This window comes from Octodon degus, unplaced genomic scaffold (assembly GCF_000260255.1).
Source record: "Octodon degus isolate 3935 unplaced genomic scaffold, OctDeg1.0 scaffold00112, whole genome shotgun sequence".
Lineage (NCBI taxonomy): Eukaryota > Metazoa > Chordata > Mammalia > Rodentia > Octodontidae > Octodon > Octodon degus.
Window position 1 is genome coordinate 8,411,308 of NW_004524688.1, and position 15,586 is coordinate 8,426,893.

The 15,586-nt window shown below is 47.4% G+C and overlaps 1 protein-coding gene across 1 annotated transcript in view; it reads right to left on the bottom strand.

Annotated features, from left to right (window-relative positions):
• The window catches only part of Ccdc40 (coiled-coil domain containing 40), a 72,810-nt gene that overhangs the window by 12,716 nt on the left and 44,508 nt on the right, over positions 1-15,586 (bottom strand). The window contains exons 13-16 of the mRNA XM_023699248.1: positions 8,612-8,855; positions 8,336-8,518; positions 1,846-2,091; positions 871-1,084 (exon numbers count right to left, since the gene is read on the bottom strand). Coding sequence (XP_023555016.1) covers positions 871-1,084; positions 1,846-2,091; positions 8,336-8,518; positions 8,612-8,855 — 887 coding nt within the window. The remainder of the gene's footprint in view (positions 1-870; positions 1,085-1,845; positions 2,092-8,335; positions 8,519-8,611; positions 8,856-15,586) is intronic.

Genomic DNA, 15,586 nt, shown 5'->3' on the forward strand with positions numbered 1-15,586 from the left:
ATATTTTTGACATCAAGAAAGGAAAAGGACACCAAATGTATGTAGTCTGTCCAACTCAGGGTGCTCGCCTTTCTCCCCACCTCCCCACCATGGGGGCCCTTGCCCACCCCTGTGCTTGGTCACCCACACACTCCCCTGCTGTCCTCACCCCAACAATCTCACCCTATAGCCACACTTGGTGCTTTAGCCAGCTCTGGCTTTCCTATGCCTGATCCCACTGGCGGGTCGGTGTGTCTTGTGTACCCTCCACCCTCCAATGAGCTGTCCAGGGGACCCCCAAGAGGAAGGAAGGAGGGCAGTGGAGCCTCTGAGAAACGGTGGGGCAGAGCAGACCTGCCTAGATCTCTGCCCAGGACATCTCGGCAGCTGGCATATGGTAGGTGGTAGCCTGGGAAGGACACGCTGCCCTCCTTGAACCCTGGCACTTGGGCAGACTGGTGTGAAGAGGGTAGGGTGGAGTGATAGCCCTGGGGACCAGGTAGTTTTTTAAGCCTGGGTGTCGGGGATGCGAGGACGTCAGCTGGCCTGAGCTTGGGGACTGCCAGTGGGTCCCGTAGCCTTCACATCAGCACTTCCTCCTACGCGCCCTGCTTCTCAAGGTAGCGGTGCCATCTTCCTCTCTCTAGAGAGCCCAGGACCTGTGAACTCTGACAGGTCCAGTCCATGTTCTCACTCCTCACTGTGCTGCAAAGCCAGCACCTGGACAAGGCTCAGATTTATGAAACAAGTGACCGAAGTGTTTCTGTTGCTCCCTTGGAAAGCCGCATGGGAATCCAGGGCTGCATCTACTTTGTGGGCCCCTCCCTGAGAGGGTGCCCCAACCGGGGCTGCAGGAGGCAGGTTGGATCTGAGAGGCCCAATGTGGCTTACTCTCCGTGCGCAGTTTTTTCTGCTCCAGGATGTGGACCTCCTTCTTGAGCTTGTCCAGGAACACCAGCTGCTCCTCTCGGTCCTGTGTGACCTTGACCAGCTCCTGCTGCAGGCGGAGCCAGGTCTCTTGGGCCTGAGTCACACTGGTGTTGTGCTCCTCTGTCATTCTGGTCAGCCTTTTGATCTCCAGCTCCAGGGGCCCCACTTCTTCCCCCTAGGAAGAACGTTGCCCAGAAAGTAGAGTGAGCCCCAAGGTTCAAAGGTCTCCTTCTGAGTGGCTGCAGGGGCCCAGGGATTTGCTCTAAGTGGTTCTGCTACCTCTCAGGAAAGCAGGAGATTCCATTGGTTCCCCATCTGAGGCCTCAGGTCTAAGTCATAGGGGTTCCCACAAGCAAGGCCTCTCTCTGCCTTCCCAACTGGGACTCTGTCTACTGCAGCAGGCCCTCAAGGCTCAGGGACTTTGCTCCCTGAGGAGCCACTGGGTTGTATGACTTTTAGAGATAAAGGGGGCTGTCCAGTGTAGGGGCCCACCTGAGCCCTCACTTTGCTGCCTCTCCACGAACCCATAGGGTCTTTAGGTGACAGATACCTGAGTGATGCATAGCGCGATGAGCCTCGGATTTATTAGACCACTTCCTTTAGGTTGGGGGAGTGGGTGAAACCCAGACCACTGCTGTCTGTATGGCCCACAAACCACTAACAAAATCAAAAGCAGTAGGCTGCTCAGGGGCAGGTGCAAAGCTCTTCTCTGGCTGCAACGGCTGCGTAGGACGCCAGGCCTACAGTGCCTAGGACCTTCATTATCTGGCCTGCAGAGGAACCCCCGCCTGGAGTGTCTACACGCTTGTAGATAGGAAGGGGAAGAAGGCTGACTATTCTGTGACAGCATTTCTGGACGTCACAAGTCCCACAAAGGGCTCTGCTCCCTTCAGTCACAGAGAGAGCCAAGTCGCCTCTCCCCACCACAGGCCTCACCCCCAGCTCAGAAACCATCTGCTCCAGCTGCTTGTTGAGGAAGTTGATGAGGCCCTGCTTCCTCTCGATCAGGATCGTGCCCCGGGAGATCTCGTTCTTCCTGTTGGTGATGAGGTCGTTCACTTTCTTCACCTCCTGGTCCAGCTCAGCCAGCGTTTTCTGATGCATGTCCAGCCTGCAGCTGGTGTTGGTGATGTCCAGGGTGGCCTGGGCAATGTCACCATCGATTCTGGAAAGATGTGTCACCTGAGTTAGGAAAAGCAAAGGGGAAAAGGTGATGGTTTCCTCCTGGGTGGGCCCAGGTGAGCTTGCTATCTCGCTTCCTGGCCTCTCTGCATGCTCATAGGGAGAAATTCCAAAGGATCAACTGGGTGGGAAGGTTCACAGCCATGCCTCCACCTTCAGAACCTGGCCAGGGCCTGCAGGCTGGAACCTAGGCAGTGACATTTTACAAGAAAAGAGAGAACTCTGTTGGTTTTTCTTATTAAACAGACAAAGCGTGCTTGCAGGTATGATTCCCCCACTTAGTAAAAGGCAAAAGATTTATACAATCTGAAGAGAAACCAGGGTATAATGATCCCCCACTTAGAAAACCCAGGAGACTCTATCAAAAGATGGTTAGGGCTTATAAATGAGTTCAGCAATGTAGTAGGTATGAAATCAGCATTAAAAATCAATAGCTTTACTGTATACCAATAATAAACAGATAAAGGATTCAGAGAAACAATTCTGTTCACAGTAGCTTCAAATGAAATAAAACACTGAGGGATCAATCTCAGTATCTCAATCTCAGTGTTCTTCAGAACCCTGAAAAAAGAAATTGAGGAAAGCACCAGAAGATGGAAAAAAAAAATTCCCATGTTTATAGACAGGCTGGATTAATATTGCTAAAATGGCCACATTACGAGAAGCAATCCACAGATTCAATGCAATCTCAGTCAAAATACCAATGACGGGGCCGGGGAGATGGCTCAGTGGAATAAGCGCTTCCCTGGCAAGCACAAGGGCCTGAGTTCAATACCTGGTTCCGCCAAAAAAAAAAAAACCAAAAAAAAAAAAAAAAAAAAAAAAAAAAAAAAAAAAAAAAAAAAAGACAAGAGGTCCAACATAGCTGATCAGAGGCAGCAGCAAGTCTGAGATATTCAAAGAAGATTCACTGAAAGCACAAGTCCTTGGAAAGAAATGGAGGCAGTAGGTACCATTACCCTGGAATGGACAATTGGTCTGAAAGATGGTACACATAGCTGAAACCAAATAACTGGATTGCTGAAAAGTGGAACTGGTGCCACCCATAGAGGTCCACCCTGCTCTGGCCACTGCCTCTCCAGAGAAGAGCCATTAAGACAGTATCCCAGATGGTCAAGGGCATGAATGAGTGGGACGGAGGCCACACTCCCACAACAGAATCCTCTGCATATATGGGTCCTGTCTCTCCACCCTACCCCTGGGAATGCTACACCTCTGATATCTTCTCCAGTGTGCACCGTGGGCAAGAGAATCCCACTCCACCCCAAACAGAGACAGGGCAAACACAGCAAACGGTGCCCCATAAGCACACAGGCAGGGTCCTGCTAAGGATCACATCCCCAGAGACAGAGAGTGGGGGAACTAGACAGATCGGCTGGCTGTCCAGAGTGAAATCCTCCCTGTCCTTTCCACAAAGACCAGGAAAACCTGAGTGAGGAGGAAATCTTGAACCATCAACATTGTCAGGCTCAGCGGAAGTAAGGCAAGTCCCTACACCAAACCCAGGGACCATGCCCACGTTCTGCTTGCTGGCTGCAAAGGGAATTCATGAAACAGGGCAAGTTTGGGATTTGAGTGCAAAGGAAAAGAAGGGACAGGCTGGGGCTGAGAACTGCTTGTGACCAAAGAGAAAGTATCTGAAACAATGACACGGAGGTTTGCCTAGCACAAAGGGAAGCAGGAGCCACAGGACAACTGACAGAAGATGAACAAGAGATAGGTGTTAGAACAAAAAAATCTCACAACCTCCTCCTTCCAAATTAAAGGAAGTGGTCAGACTGCAGCTAGCCTGCAGTAAGGAGGTGACTCAGAAACAGACACCGCTCATGAGGGGCTGGTGTGGCTGTGCAGAGACAGAATGCGACCGAGGTGGGAAGGGGGCTGGAGGACATGCGGGCTGCACGGCATAGCAGACAGGTAAGCAGCACTGCATGCGCCTGCTCTTGTTGGAGAGTTTGATTTAGGTTCCTGACAGATGTTGTTGTTGTTATTTTTCTTTGATGTTGTTGTTACTTTCTCTTTCTCCTCTTGTCTCCCTATTGCTTTTCTCCAATTCCACCTTCAGGATCAGCGCTATTTTCAATTTTTGCTGGTTTCTCCCATTTTTGGTGTTTTCCCCTTTCTGCTTCTTCGCTGTATTCTGTTCTCCCTCAGTGTTCCTCACTCTCTTCCTCACAAACCTCCTGTTCTCTATGTTCTGCTCTTTTTGTTTTTCCTTATTTTACCAAGCCCTCATCTTCTCCCGCCCCTTCTCTACCTTATAGGTACACAAATACATTTAATAGGTTCTCACCACCTTGAAGCTTTCCTCAATCCCAAATTACTCCTCCCTCCCCTCTGTCCTGTCCCATCTTGTCCTCAGTTTCTTAAAACCCTCAACTCCAACTATACCAGGCCTTCAAGAATCTGACCCCCATCCAATTTTTTAAATGTGCTTTTCCTATGCAACTCGTATATGTCTCACTACACAGATCAGACTCGTAGTGATCCTCCTGTTTTCAGCCTCCTAAGCACTGGGATTATCAGCATGCGCCACCACGCCCAGTGTCAGTCTCTGTCACAGCACAGCCCGGGGGTGGGGCCGGCGCAGAATGTCTGCCTAAGCAGTTGCCTTAGTGGGCTGAGCTATCTGGCCAGCCCTCTAGCACTCCTTCTATTGGCTTACATCTTCCTTCACCGCTCCTCTGTCTCCTTCCTTCTTTTCCCCTTCCACACTGCAGACCAACTGCTAACAGCAATACAGTATACATTGCAAAGGGCACCGATCAAAGGTGAAAGTGTAACTGCATCTAAAAGAAGTATTTCAGATCAGCGGATGCTGTTATAACTAGCAGTAATTCTCTCCTCACAACACAGTGAGAGAGTCCAGCTGTTTAAATTAAATAACTGCCTTTGGACAAACAGACCCAGGAACACATCGCTGGAAGGCAGAATGTAACTAAAAAGGATTTCCTATCAACAACTGCCTCTCTTCATCTTATTTGACCTCAACTTCCAGCACTAAAACAAACACTCCCCCTAGAACAAAGGGAAGCCAGGCAGCAAAAGGCCTCTCCCAACTCGCCCAGGTCAGATCCAGGGGCAACTGATGGTGAAGACATCTGGCAATGGAGCTTCATGAATCAGTCAAAGGATGGGTGAAGAAACTTGGCAAGTTCGAAGAGGACAAGTCCCCAAAGCTCGTGGAACTGTCCTTGAAACTGACAAATGAGGATCCGGGAAAAACAAATAAAAATGGAAAGAAAGAAATGGCTCAAACCACGAATGACAGATTTACCAAAGATACAAACTCCATGAAAAGGTGTCAGGCAGAAATACCAGAAATAAAAAAAAAATATATAGAATTCATCAATTGTGGAAATGACCAATGTGAAGCAGCTCTGAAATCAAGGACAAAATGATGCTAAAATACACAGAGGAACTTTAACAACGGCTAGAGAATAAGAAAAAGTCATCCAACAGGTACTAGACAATGTTAAGAAACTGAGGACAAGATGGGACGGCGCAGAATGTCTGCCTAAGCAGTTGCCTTAGTGGGCTGAGCTATCTGGCCAGCCCTCTAGCACTCCTTCTATTGGCTTACATCTTCCTTCACCGCTCCTCTGTCTCCTTCCTTCTTTTCCCCTTCCACACTGCAGACCAACTGCTAACAGACTAACTGAAGTTAGAAACTGGAAGATATCACATATAGAATAAAAAATATGTTTACAGAAACCCTAATAGAAAACTTCCCAAATATGGCCTGCAGACACTGACTAATTATGATGAAAAAGAAGCTGTCCGTGACACACCATCATCAAACTCCCAGGTGTCCGAGAGAAAGACAGACTCTTCCAGGTAGCTCAGGGGACTAAAGCACCTGCTTAGGCAGGTGCAGGGACTGGGGTTCGATCCCCGGTGTGCTGTGCTGGCCCCACCCCCAAGGTGTGCTGAGACAGCAACTGAGACTAGGCGTGGTGGCGCATGTCTGTAATGCCAGCACTTGGGAGGCTGAAAACAGGAGGATCACTATGAGTCCGATCTGTGTAGTGAGACCCTGTAGACCCTGTACTAAATACATTTAAAAAAAAATACATACTCTTAAAATCTATCAGAGAAAAGCAAAACATCACATGTAAAGGTAACCCATTAAGAGTATAGCAGGCTTCTCAATACAAACTTGAAAGGTCAGGAAAGCATGGAATGAAGTATTTCAAGCCCCAAAAGCAAACAACTTCCAACCCAGACAAATATATCCTGCAAAACTTGCAAATTAGATGCAAAAATAAGCACATTCCATGAAAAAGAGCAACTCAAGAGATACACGAATATCAAACCAACACTCCCCAAAATACGAATATCCTAGACAGAGACAGTAAAGCTAGCGAAGCCAAAAATCCAGATGGGAAGCATAGATTGAGCAAGGCAAGTAGATAAGAAAGAATGAAAGACTGATTAAAGGAATCATCAACAGAAAGAAAAGAATAAATCAATATTTTTCAATAATATCTCTCAATGTTAATATCCTCATCTCCTCAATTAGAAGATGTAGATTGGCAGAGTGGATGAAAGAACACAACCTAATAGACTACTGCACTCAAAAAAAACAAAAAACAAAAAACAAAAAACTCATTTAATCCAAAAAGACGTTCATGAACTAAAAATCAAATGATAGAAAGCAATACTGCATGCACCACAGCCCCCAAAGCAAGCAGAGGCCACAGGTCCAGGTGGATGATTCCATCTGTCCACTCTGCTCCTCTTCCCAAATTGTCCCAACCCCTCCCCTACACAGAGCTTTTGAGCATTCAGGCAGTGTTTTTTAAAAGCCCGGCTCATATGTGTTAGAAAATCATCACAATAGACAAATTTGTTGATCTAAGATCCTTCACTGTCCTCTGCCAGACAGAAGTGCCCGACCTGTGTGGCTACCCAGGAAGGAACAGGGCAGGGCACTGGAACCCTGCAGACCACCTTGGCCGTGCTGCTGAAGAGCCAGGCAGGCTCCTTCACCTCCCTCAAAGCACCAGGGACCATCTGCTTTTCCTGCCTGGTGGTCTTGTCCCCTGCCCCCTCCCATAGAAATGACAGGCAGGAACTCAGCCAGTAAGTCCAGAGGAGCTGCTTCCCTTGTGCCCTCTATTTCCTTGTTGCGAGGGCTGCTGGCCAGAGACAGCAGCTGCTCTTCGAGGAGGCCAGGAGGGCTCACCAGTCATGCCAGCTCCTGAGCAGTAGGCGCCAGGAGACAGTGGTAGTTAGGGAGCCCTGCCTCGTCCCTGCCCCCAGCATCTGCACATCTTCACAGATATAAGTGTGATCCTCTGGCACCTGCCAGGTGTGTTCTAATAGGTATGACAGCTGAGACCAGACTGGGGTCAGAAGGGGGAACCTTCCGGAGCAACTGACCAAGTACAGAAGTATGTCCCTGTGGCTGCACTCACAGGCTTAACGGTGGGGTCCCCAGAAGAGTCAGTCAAGACCCACCCCACTTCTAAGATCAATGCACCACTGGGCATGACAGCACATGCCTGTAATCCCAGCACTCTGGGATGCTGAGGCAGGAGGATCCACAGTTCCAGCCCAGCCTGAGGACCTTAGCAACTTAGAGTCTGTCTCTAAATAAATAAATAAATAAATAAATAAATAAATAAATAAATGATGGCTGGGGATACGAAGGACGGCTGGGGACGGCTGGGGATACAAAGGCCCTGGGTTGAATCTCCACTAAAACAAACAAGATGAAATGAAACACCCAACTAAAGAAAAATTCAGTGACTTCCACACTGATGGTTTGTGTACTTTTCTCTCTGTAAAACTATTGAAACATGGATTCAAATGGACCTAAAAACAGATGTGTAAGGAGTTTGACGTTGTCTGAGGTGTGTGGTGTGTGTCTGCACGAGCCTGCATATGTGCATGTATGTTCACATGTGTGTTTGCTCACATGTGCAGATGGGCAGGGATGAACGTGCGTGTGTGCTTAGACATGCAGGTGTCTGTGTGTGTGAGAATGGGTGGGGGTTCCTGTGTGCAACAGACTCGGTCCAGGAGACACTGATAGCCACGTGTTAAAGGGGACCAGAGCTGTCTTGCTCTCCTCCTCCTGACCCTGTGCAGTCCAAGGTTTCTACATTAACCACTGGATGCCGTGGGTGTGAGTGGCCAGCCTCAGCCTCCTGTGCTCACGTGGCTTCGGCAGCCCACACTCGCTGGCAGGCCACCTTCTGCCCACCTTGTGCCCGTCCCCCAGCAGGGCGCAGCCTACCATGTTGGTCTTCTCCTTCTGCAGCTTCAGGAGGAGCTTGTGGAAGTACTTGGTCATCTTGTTGGAGGTCATGTGCTCCTGGAGCTTGTTAATGATGGAGGCATCCAGCCTGTGCCGCAGGTCCTGCTCAGAGTGGACAGCCTGGCGGACAGTCTGCAGCTCACTCATGGCCACTGTGTGCTCCTGTGGAGGAAAAGCCCCAGGGAGGATATTCCCGCAGGGCCCACTGAGGGCCAACTGCCAGCCTGGGCCTGTGGGGAGGGAAGGGCGACACACCTGGAGCCCCTTGTTGAGGGTGTCCTCCATGTTCTGCAGGGTGAGCTGGTAGGTGTTGAACTCATCCTGCAGGGCCTCCTGCTCGGCCAGGCACTGCGTGGTCAGCTTCTGCATCACGCTGGCTTCCGTCTCAGCCCGGTTCAGGACACTGGCCAGCTTTTCGTTCTTCTCTTCCTCCTTAATGATGGATTTCTTATAGGCCTCGATCTCACCATTGATGGACTTGACTTGACGCTCACATTCCCTGTGGGACAGAGATGGTGGCAAAGCCAGTCATGGGCTAGACCCCAGAGACCCGGAAGACAGTAGTGCCCCACTCAGAGGCAGCTTATGGTTGATGCTCAGGCCTACACGTCCCCCCAAAGCCTCATGCACTCCTAGGTGGGGCTTTGGGGAGCTGACTGGCTCAAGTGGAGGTGATCAATCCACTGATGAGTTTATAGCTATAGGTTTACAGCTACAGGTAGGCGTGGCTGGAGGAGGTGAGTCCGTGGGACATGGCCTGGAAGCGTCCGTCTCCCTCCCTCCTCTCTGATCTCTCTCCCTGCTTTGTGTCAGCTGAGATGTGAGCAGCCCTTCTCTCCCAGGCCCCTCTGCCATGCTGCCCTGCCTTGAAGTGAGCCAACACCAGTCTGAAATCTCTACGAACTATGAGCTGAGATCAACCTTCTTCTTTTAATTGGTGGGTGTCAGCTATTGTGTTTCAGTAATGAAAACATAATTAGGATACTCGTTCAATGGACTTGACATGCAAAGAAGTAAGTTAGGAAACCAGGTCAACAGTAGGGAAGGGTCTAGAGGATGTTCAGGGTCTCACTACTAGATTGGACTCGTAGTGATCCGCCTGTTTACAGCCTCGCAAGTGCTGGGATTACAGGCACATGCCACCACGCCCAGTCTCAATTGTCTCTCTGGGTCTCAGTGTGCCCCAGGGGCAGGGCCAGCACTGCAGGTAGGAGTCCAGCCCCCGAGCCTGCTTGCAGGCGCTTTAATCCACTGAGCTATTTGGCAGGCCCTTGATAGTTGTTTTTAAATATGTCAGAAGACCCAGTACCCACGGAAAGCCCACTTAACACTCTTTGCAGCCATGACTAGGCGGTGCAGGAAAGTAACAAGAGGGCGAGGCGTTATGCCAGGGGCTTCCAGCTGTGCGCCTTCCTTAATCGTCTGGGTCTCACAGGGGAGGACACTGAAGCTCATGGCTTATAAGTGACTTGCCAAAGTCCACAGGTATGGTGGGGACATCAGATAGGGCTCATTTCAACTTGTCACTCCTTCCCCTCAGCATTCTGCTACGGAAATACTGATAACAAACACCAAGTTTTAAAACACGATAGTAGACAACACAATTTGAATTTTTAAAAAATTTTTTAAACTGTTAAAATTTATTTTTATTTATTGATGCAGGGACTTGCTATGCTGGTTTTTTGTTTGTTTTTGTGGTACCAGGGATCCAACTCAGGACCATGCACTTGCCAGGCAAACACTTGCTCCACCGAGCTGTCTCCCCAGCCCCACACTACGCAGTTTGAACTCGTAGTGATCCTCCTGTCGCAGCAGCCTCCACAGCACTGGGATTACAAGCATGTGCCACCACTCCCGGCTTCAGGGCTGGCACGGCACGCTGTACCAGGGACCATACTCAGGACCTTGAGCTTGCAAAGCAGGCACTTATGCCACCAAGCTATCAGCCCAGCTCCAGAATTTTAATTTTTGTGTGTGAGACACATCTCCTTTTATTCAGACAAGTCCACTGTACCTAAACACGCCTTTCTGAAGTGATAGTATCTGATCCTTCAAATAAGTTCTTATTCAAAATGTATTTTCTATTTAGACTAGACTACAGTGGCATCTCATTTCATGAATGCTTCAGTTCATTAACAATTTGGTTTGCCAAATTGTTAAGCATTTGGCAAAATTTTGCTTCCATTTACGGACTATGCATTGAGTGACATTGAACCTTATGGGAAATTTTACTGGGTTTGTGACTAATTCCATTAACAACCAGAAGCATGGGAAGAATTAAATCCATGAATCAAGGGAACCACTGGATACCTTCCATATATTTATTACAATGGTCTTTTTAATTCTTTCTTCCCAAATTCCTCTCTTTTTCTTTCCTCTCCTGTCTTCTCTTCCTCCTTCCTTCCTTCCTTCCTTCCTTCCTTCCTTCCTTCCTTCCTTCCTTCTTTCCTTCTTTTCTTGCTTCCTTCCTTGCTTCTTTTTTGTGGTACTGGGTACTAAACCTAGGGCCTTTACACTGAGCTACATCCCCAGCCCCCTCCCCTTTATATTTTCTTTTTGAAACAAGGTCTTGCTAAAACAAAACAAAACAGCAACAACAAGGTCTTGCTAAGTCACTAAATTGCCTTCACTGAGCTTGAACTTGGAATTCTCTCACTTCAGCTTCCGAGAGATTATAGGCATACACCACCACCCTAAGCTCATTAGGATTTCTTCAATGTCTACCCAGATAGGCTTCATGCGTGTGTATGTACACGTATATCTCTCCACTTAAACAATTACAACCGTCAGTTTGGTACACCCTATTTTGCACTTCAGTTTTTCTTGTGCTATGTCTTACAGAAATTCTCTACCGGTGTGGGATCATGTCCTCCCTGATGAAGTGCTGTAGTTTAATTGTCCTCAGTGACACATGATAGGGCTTTTTCCAGTTTTCTGGTCCTTTTCTAACATCATTAGTGCATAAAACTATATGTACCAGGAAGATACACTGTGTGGATGAGGCAGATGATTTAATATCATTCAGATCTCAATTCTCACCAAATTGATCTATAGACTAAATGTGACTTCAGTCATAATCCCAGGAGACAATTTCCTCCCAGAAATTGACAAATTAATCCCAAATTTTATAGATAAGTCTAAAAGACCCAGAGTAGCCAAAATAATTTTACAAAAGTATAACCAACAGTAGAACAGTCTGATTTCAATACGTTCTAGAGTTATCAAAGCTATAGTTATCAATACAGGGTGGTATTGGTGAAAGCAGAGTCACAGAACACAGTCCAGGAACGGATGGACATACCCACGCCACAGACACACACACACACACACACACACACACACACGTGTGCACAATATGCATACAACAAACACAACACACACTTGATGGAACCAGTGTTGACAAGGATGTCATGGTATTTCAACAGGGAAAGAAACATCTCTTCAACAAGTGCCCTGGGACAGTTGCATGAAGACACACAGAGAAACTAAGCCTGGACTCCTTCCTCCCACCATCACCACAGTTATCATGGAATGGATGACATGCCTACACAGAAGAGCAAACAAACAATAAATCATGGCTGGGGAGGTAGTTCAGTGTAAAGGTTCTGGGTTCAGTTTCCAGTACTGCAAAAACAAATCCTTCCTGAATTAACAGAATATAATCTTTAAGAAATTAGTAACTAAAGTCACATTGAAAGTGGGTTCCAAGGATAAAGGAATCATGAGGACTACAGTCAATACCCTAGAACCAGGTCATTTCACTGTCACAAGATAAAGGTGGTGCTGGCCTTAGCTTGGGGTGGGGATGGGCAGTGTCACCCACACAAGCCCTGGCATCCAGCTCCCAGGCTCGAGTTGGCAGCATGATCAGCCTTGGCCATTTGGCCTCCCTGAGCGGGAAGGGGGCAGGACACACTGAGCCTATAGAGCCACACTAAGGGCCGGACCCGGGCCCCCTCTTGGGGCCATGTTTCTCATGGGTGCTGCTCCATCACTACATTACAGTCATGGGGCAGGTGGCCAGATGTCGGTGTGATCAGGCCCTGCCTGTCAGACCTTGGCCCAAGAGAGAACAGCCCCATCCAACTACCACACTGCTTTTTGCTCCTGCCTGGTCTGTCCCACTGGGTCAAAATGGTGCGTCCTCCCAGAGTCCGCGGGAAGAGAATGGCACAGACAGAATGATGTTGCTGCCTTGCTCTAACTTCCTCTCCAGTGTGCTACTGCTCATGCTCAGAGCCGAGAGACAGAGGCTCCCTGTGGTGATCAGCCCCTTCCTGCCCACCCTCACCCAACAGGCTCACCGCTGGCACACCATGCTGAGGAAAAGGGGCTCTGAGGAGCTTCCTCTGTTGTCACCAGGATGGAGGGAAAGAAGTGCAGGGGGCTGCAGTGGACGCCTCTCCTTTCTTGTGTGGGTTGCTCTGAAGCAACTGAATGAGATAGATGTCTTTATATAAGCATGCTCGACCTCCACGGAGCAGGAGGGACAGCAGAAAAAAGCAGAGAGAAAGCACAGGCTGTAGCTAGCTTGGCAGCATTATTATGAAATACAGGGCACAATATGACAGCATAGCCCACCCTCCCAAGAGCAGGGAGATCAGAAGACAGTGGTGTCCAACCTTTCTGGCACCAGGGAGCAGTTTCATGGAAGAAATTTTTCCACAAATGAGGGGAGTAGGGGATAGTTTCAGGATGATTTAAGCAATTACATTTATTTATTTATTTATAAAATTTAATTTATTTATTTAGTGTGTGTGTGCGTGTGTGTGTGTGTGTGTGTGTATGTGTGGCCAGCTCAGCCCACCAGGGGGCGGAGCTGGCTGGCATGTAGTGCTGGGGGATTGAACCGGGGTCCCTGTGCTCTGCTAAGCTTGTTCTAAGTAGGTGCTTTAGACCACTGAGCCATCTCACCAACCCTAAGCAATTACATTTATTGCATACTTTATTTTATTATTACACTATAACATACAATGAAGTAATTGCAAAACCCACCCTCAGACAAAATTAGTGGGAGGCCTCCGATTGTTCTTCTGCAACTAGATGGGGCCATGAGGGGATGAAGGGAGATAGCAACACTGTCCAATGTACTCTGTAATCTTGTTTTGGTTGCTGTCACTGCAGAAAAGCCCGCTTTAAAAGGTAGGGTGTTGGAAAAGGAATTGAGCTTTTAAGTGCTTTCATAGCAATCTCCGGATATTCTGCCTTGACATTAAGCCAAATCTCCAGAATACATGGAGGCTTGAAGTTGTCTCAAGCATACTTTTCAGGCCATTATTTGCAGTCTCAAAATAATTTGCTGACCCGCTTCTAGAATCCACAGACACAGCTGATTCACCTGGGCTATTCACAAACGAGTCACGGATCCATCCATTCCTTTCCAGTGTAGCAGTCTTCTGGGGTTGCGAGGCAATGGCCAAACTCTCGGAAGCTGGATGATGGTGTCCCAGCTGGGAGAAAAGAGGCCCGGCTCAGCCTCTTTTGAACTCTCTTGCTAATGTTTGAAACATGTCAAAATGCCCAATGGCCACCTGCCGCCACAATTCCAGTTGAGCTTTAAATGCAGTCCCTGTATGTCCTAACTTGAACACAACTGTCTTTGTCCTCTGAAGTAACAGACTGATTCGTAGTTCAGGTTGAATATGTCACATGAATAAGCAAGTTCGGCAACCCATCGTGTGTTGCTGAAATGTGCTTCTTTTGGTCATTTTTTTTTTTTTTTCTGAAAGGAATCTCTAGAGTGGCTCTCATAACTAGAACTCTAGCCAGTGAGCTAAAAAAGAAAGAAAGAAGAAAGAAAGAAAGAAAGAAAGAAAGAAAGAAAGAAAGAAAGAAAGAAAGAAAGAAAGAAAGAAAGAAAGAAAGAAAGAAAGAAAGAAAGAAAGACACTTCACTTCTCTAAACTAAGACCTATGAACTCTGTGTCCATCTCCCTCCAGAGCTGCACGAACAGATGTGAAGCAAGGGCTTGTATTTTGATATGGGCGACAGTTTTAATCACACCCTGAAAAACATTTTTAAGTTCCGATGGCATTTCCTGGCTAGCCAGCATTTCTCAATGGATGACACAATGTGTAGATTCACTCTCAGAAGCAACCTCTTCGACCCAAGTAGTAGAACCACCAAGCCATCCAATCACAGCAGCTGGTATATCTATGCATATATTGACATAAAATGACCAACTCAGTTTTCTTAGTGAGTAGGCCTTCAATACTTGAGTAGTTGTTCTGCAGCTGAAGTGACTGGCAACAAAACTGGACATAGTATAGCCCCGTGTACATTCTCTTGAAAACTGTATCACATCGTTGTTGCCTGGTTGCCCAGGCAAGATCAGTGGTCACCTCAGCCTGGATTTGGTACCACGGTAACTTATTAATCCTCTCTAATAATTGTGCCTCAGCAGCCTCTGCTATTTTGTGAGTTCATGTAGTTACGATGCTAGCTGAAAGAGGAACATACACCCTATCTTTTGAACGGCAGCCTGTCCTAAAAATTCATATTACATGTCCTTTGCAGTAGGCAGAATTGACTTTTCTCCAATAGTAAAGGGCATCTTTGCACTAGCATTGTGGTCAGACAATAAGAACTATGCTCTCGGTGCAGGTACATAGGATGAAATGGTGGCCTTCAATAATTGCTTCTGCTCTTGGGGTTCACATTTTTTTCTTAAAAAATCTTGAAGGGCTTATCTTTTAATACAGAATGGTTAGTCTTCATGAGGCAAAGCAGTTTTGAAGGTTTCACAGCTTCACTGGTCACCATTGTACAATGGAGGCTTAGAGAATGTGGGTCATGGACCCATAATTTAAGTATCACTTTTCATGTTTTTCTTTTTGGATCTTTCTTTTTGGCAGCCTTAGTGTCTTCCACTGTCTTATCATTGAGTGTTTCTCACATTTCAAAGAAGCTCTTCCGTGACATTTGTGTTTTCCTCATTCTGGTGATGTTTTACTCATTTAACTTGTGATTTTACTAAAATTGTGACTGAGACAAGTGAGGCACGTGGGAAAGACTCAGTTGTGGAAGTGGTAAAGAAAATAATGGTTGGAGAGAAATCATTCCTAAAATTTATCTGGAACCGGAAAAGACCTAGAATAGCAAAGGCAATTCTGGGCAATAAAGACAAGGCAGGAAGCATTACAATTCCTGACTTGAAATTATACTACAAGGCAACTGTGATAAAATCAGCATGGTACTGGCATCAAAATAGACCTGAGGATCAATGGAATA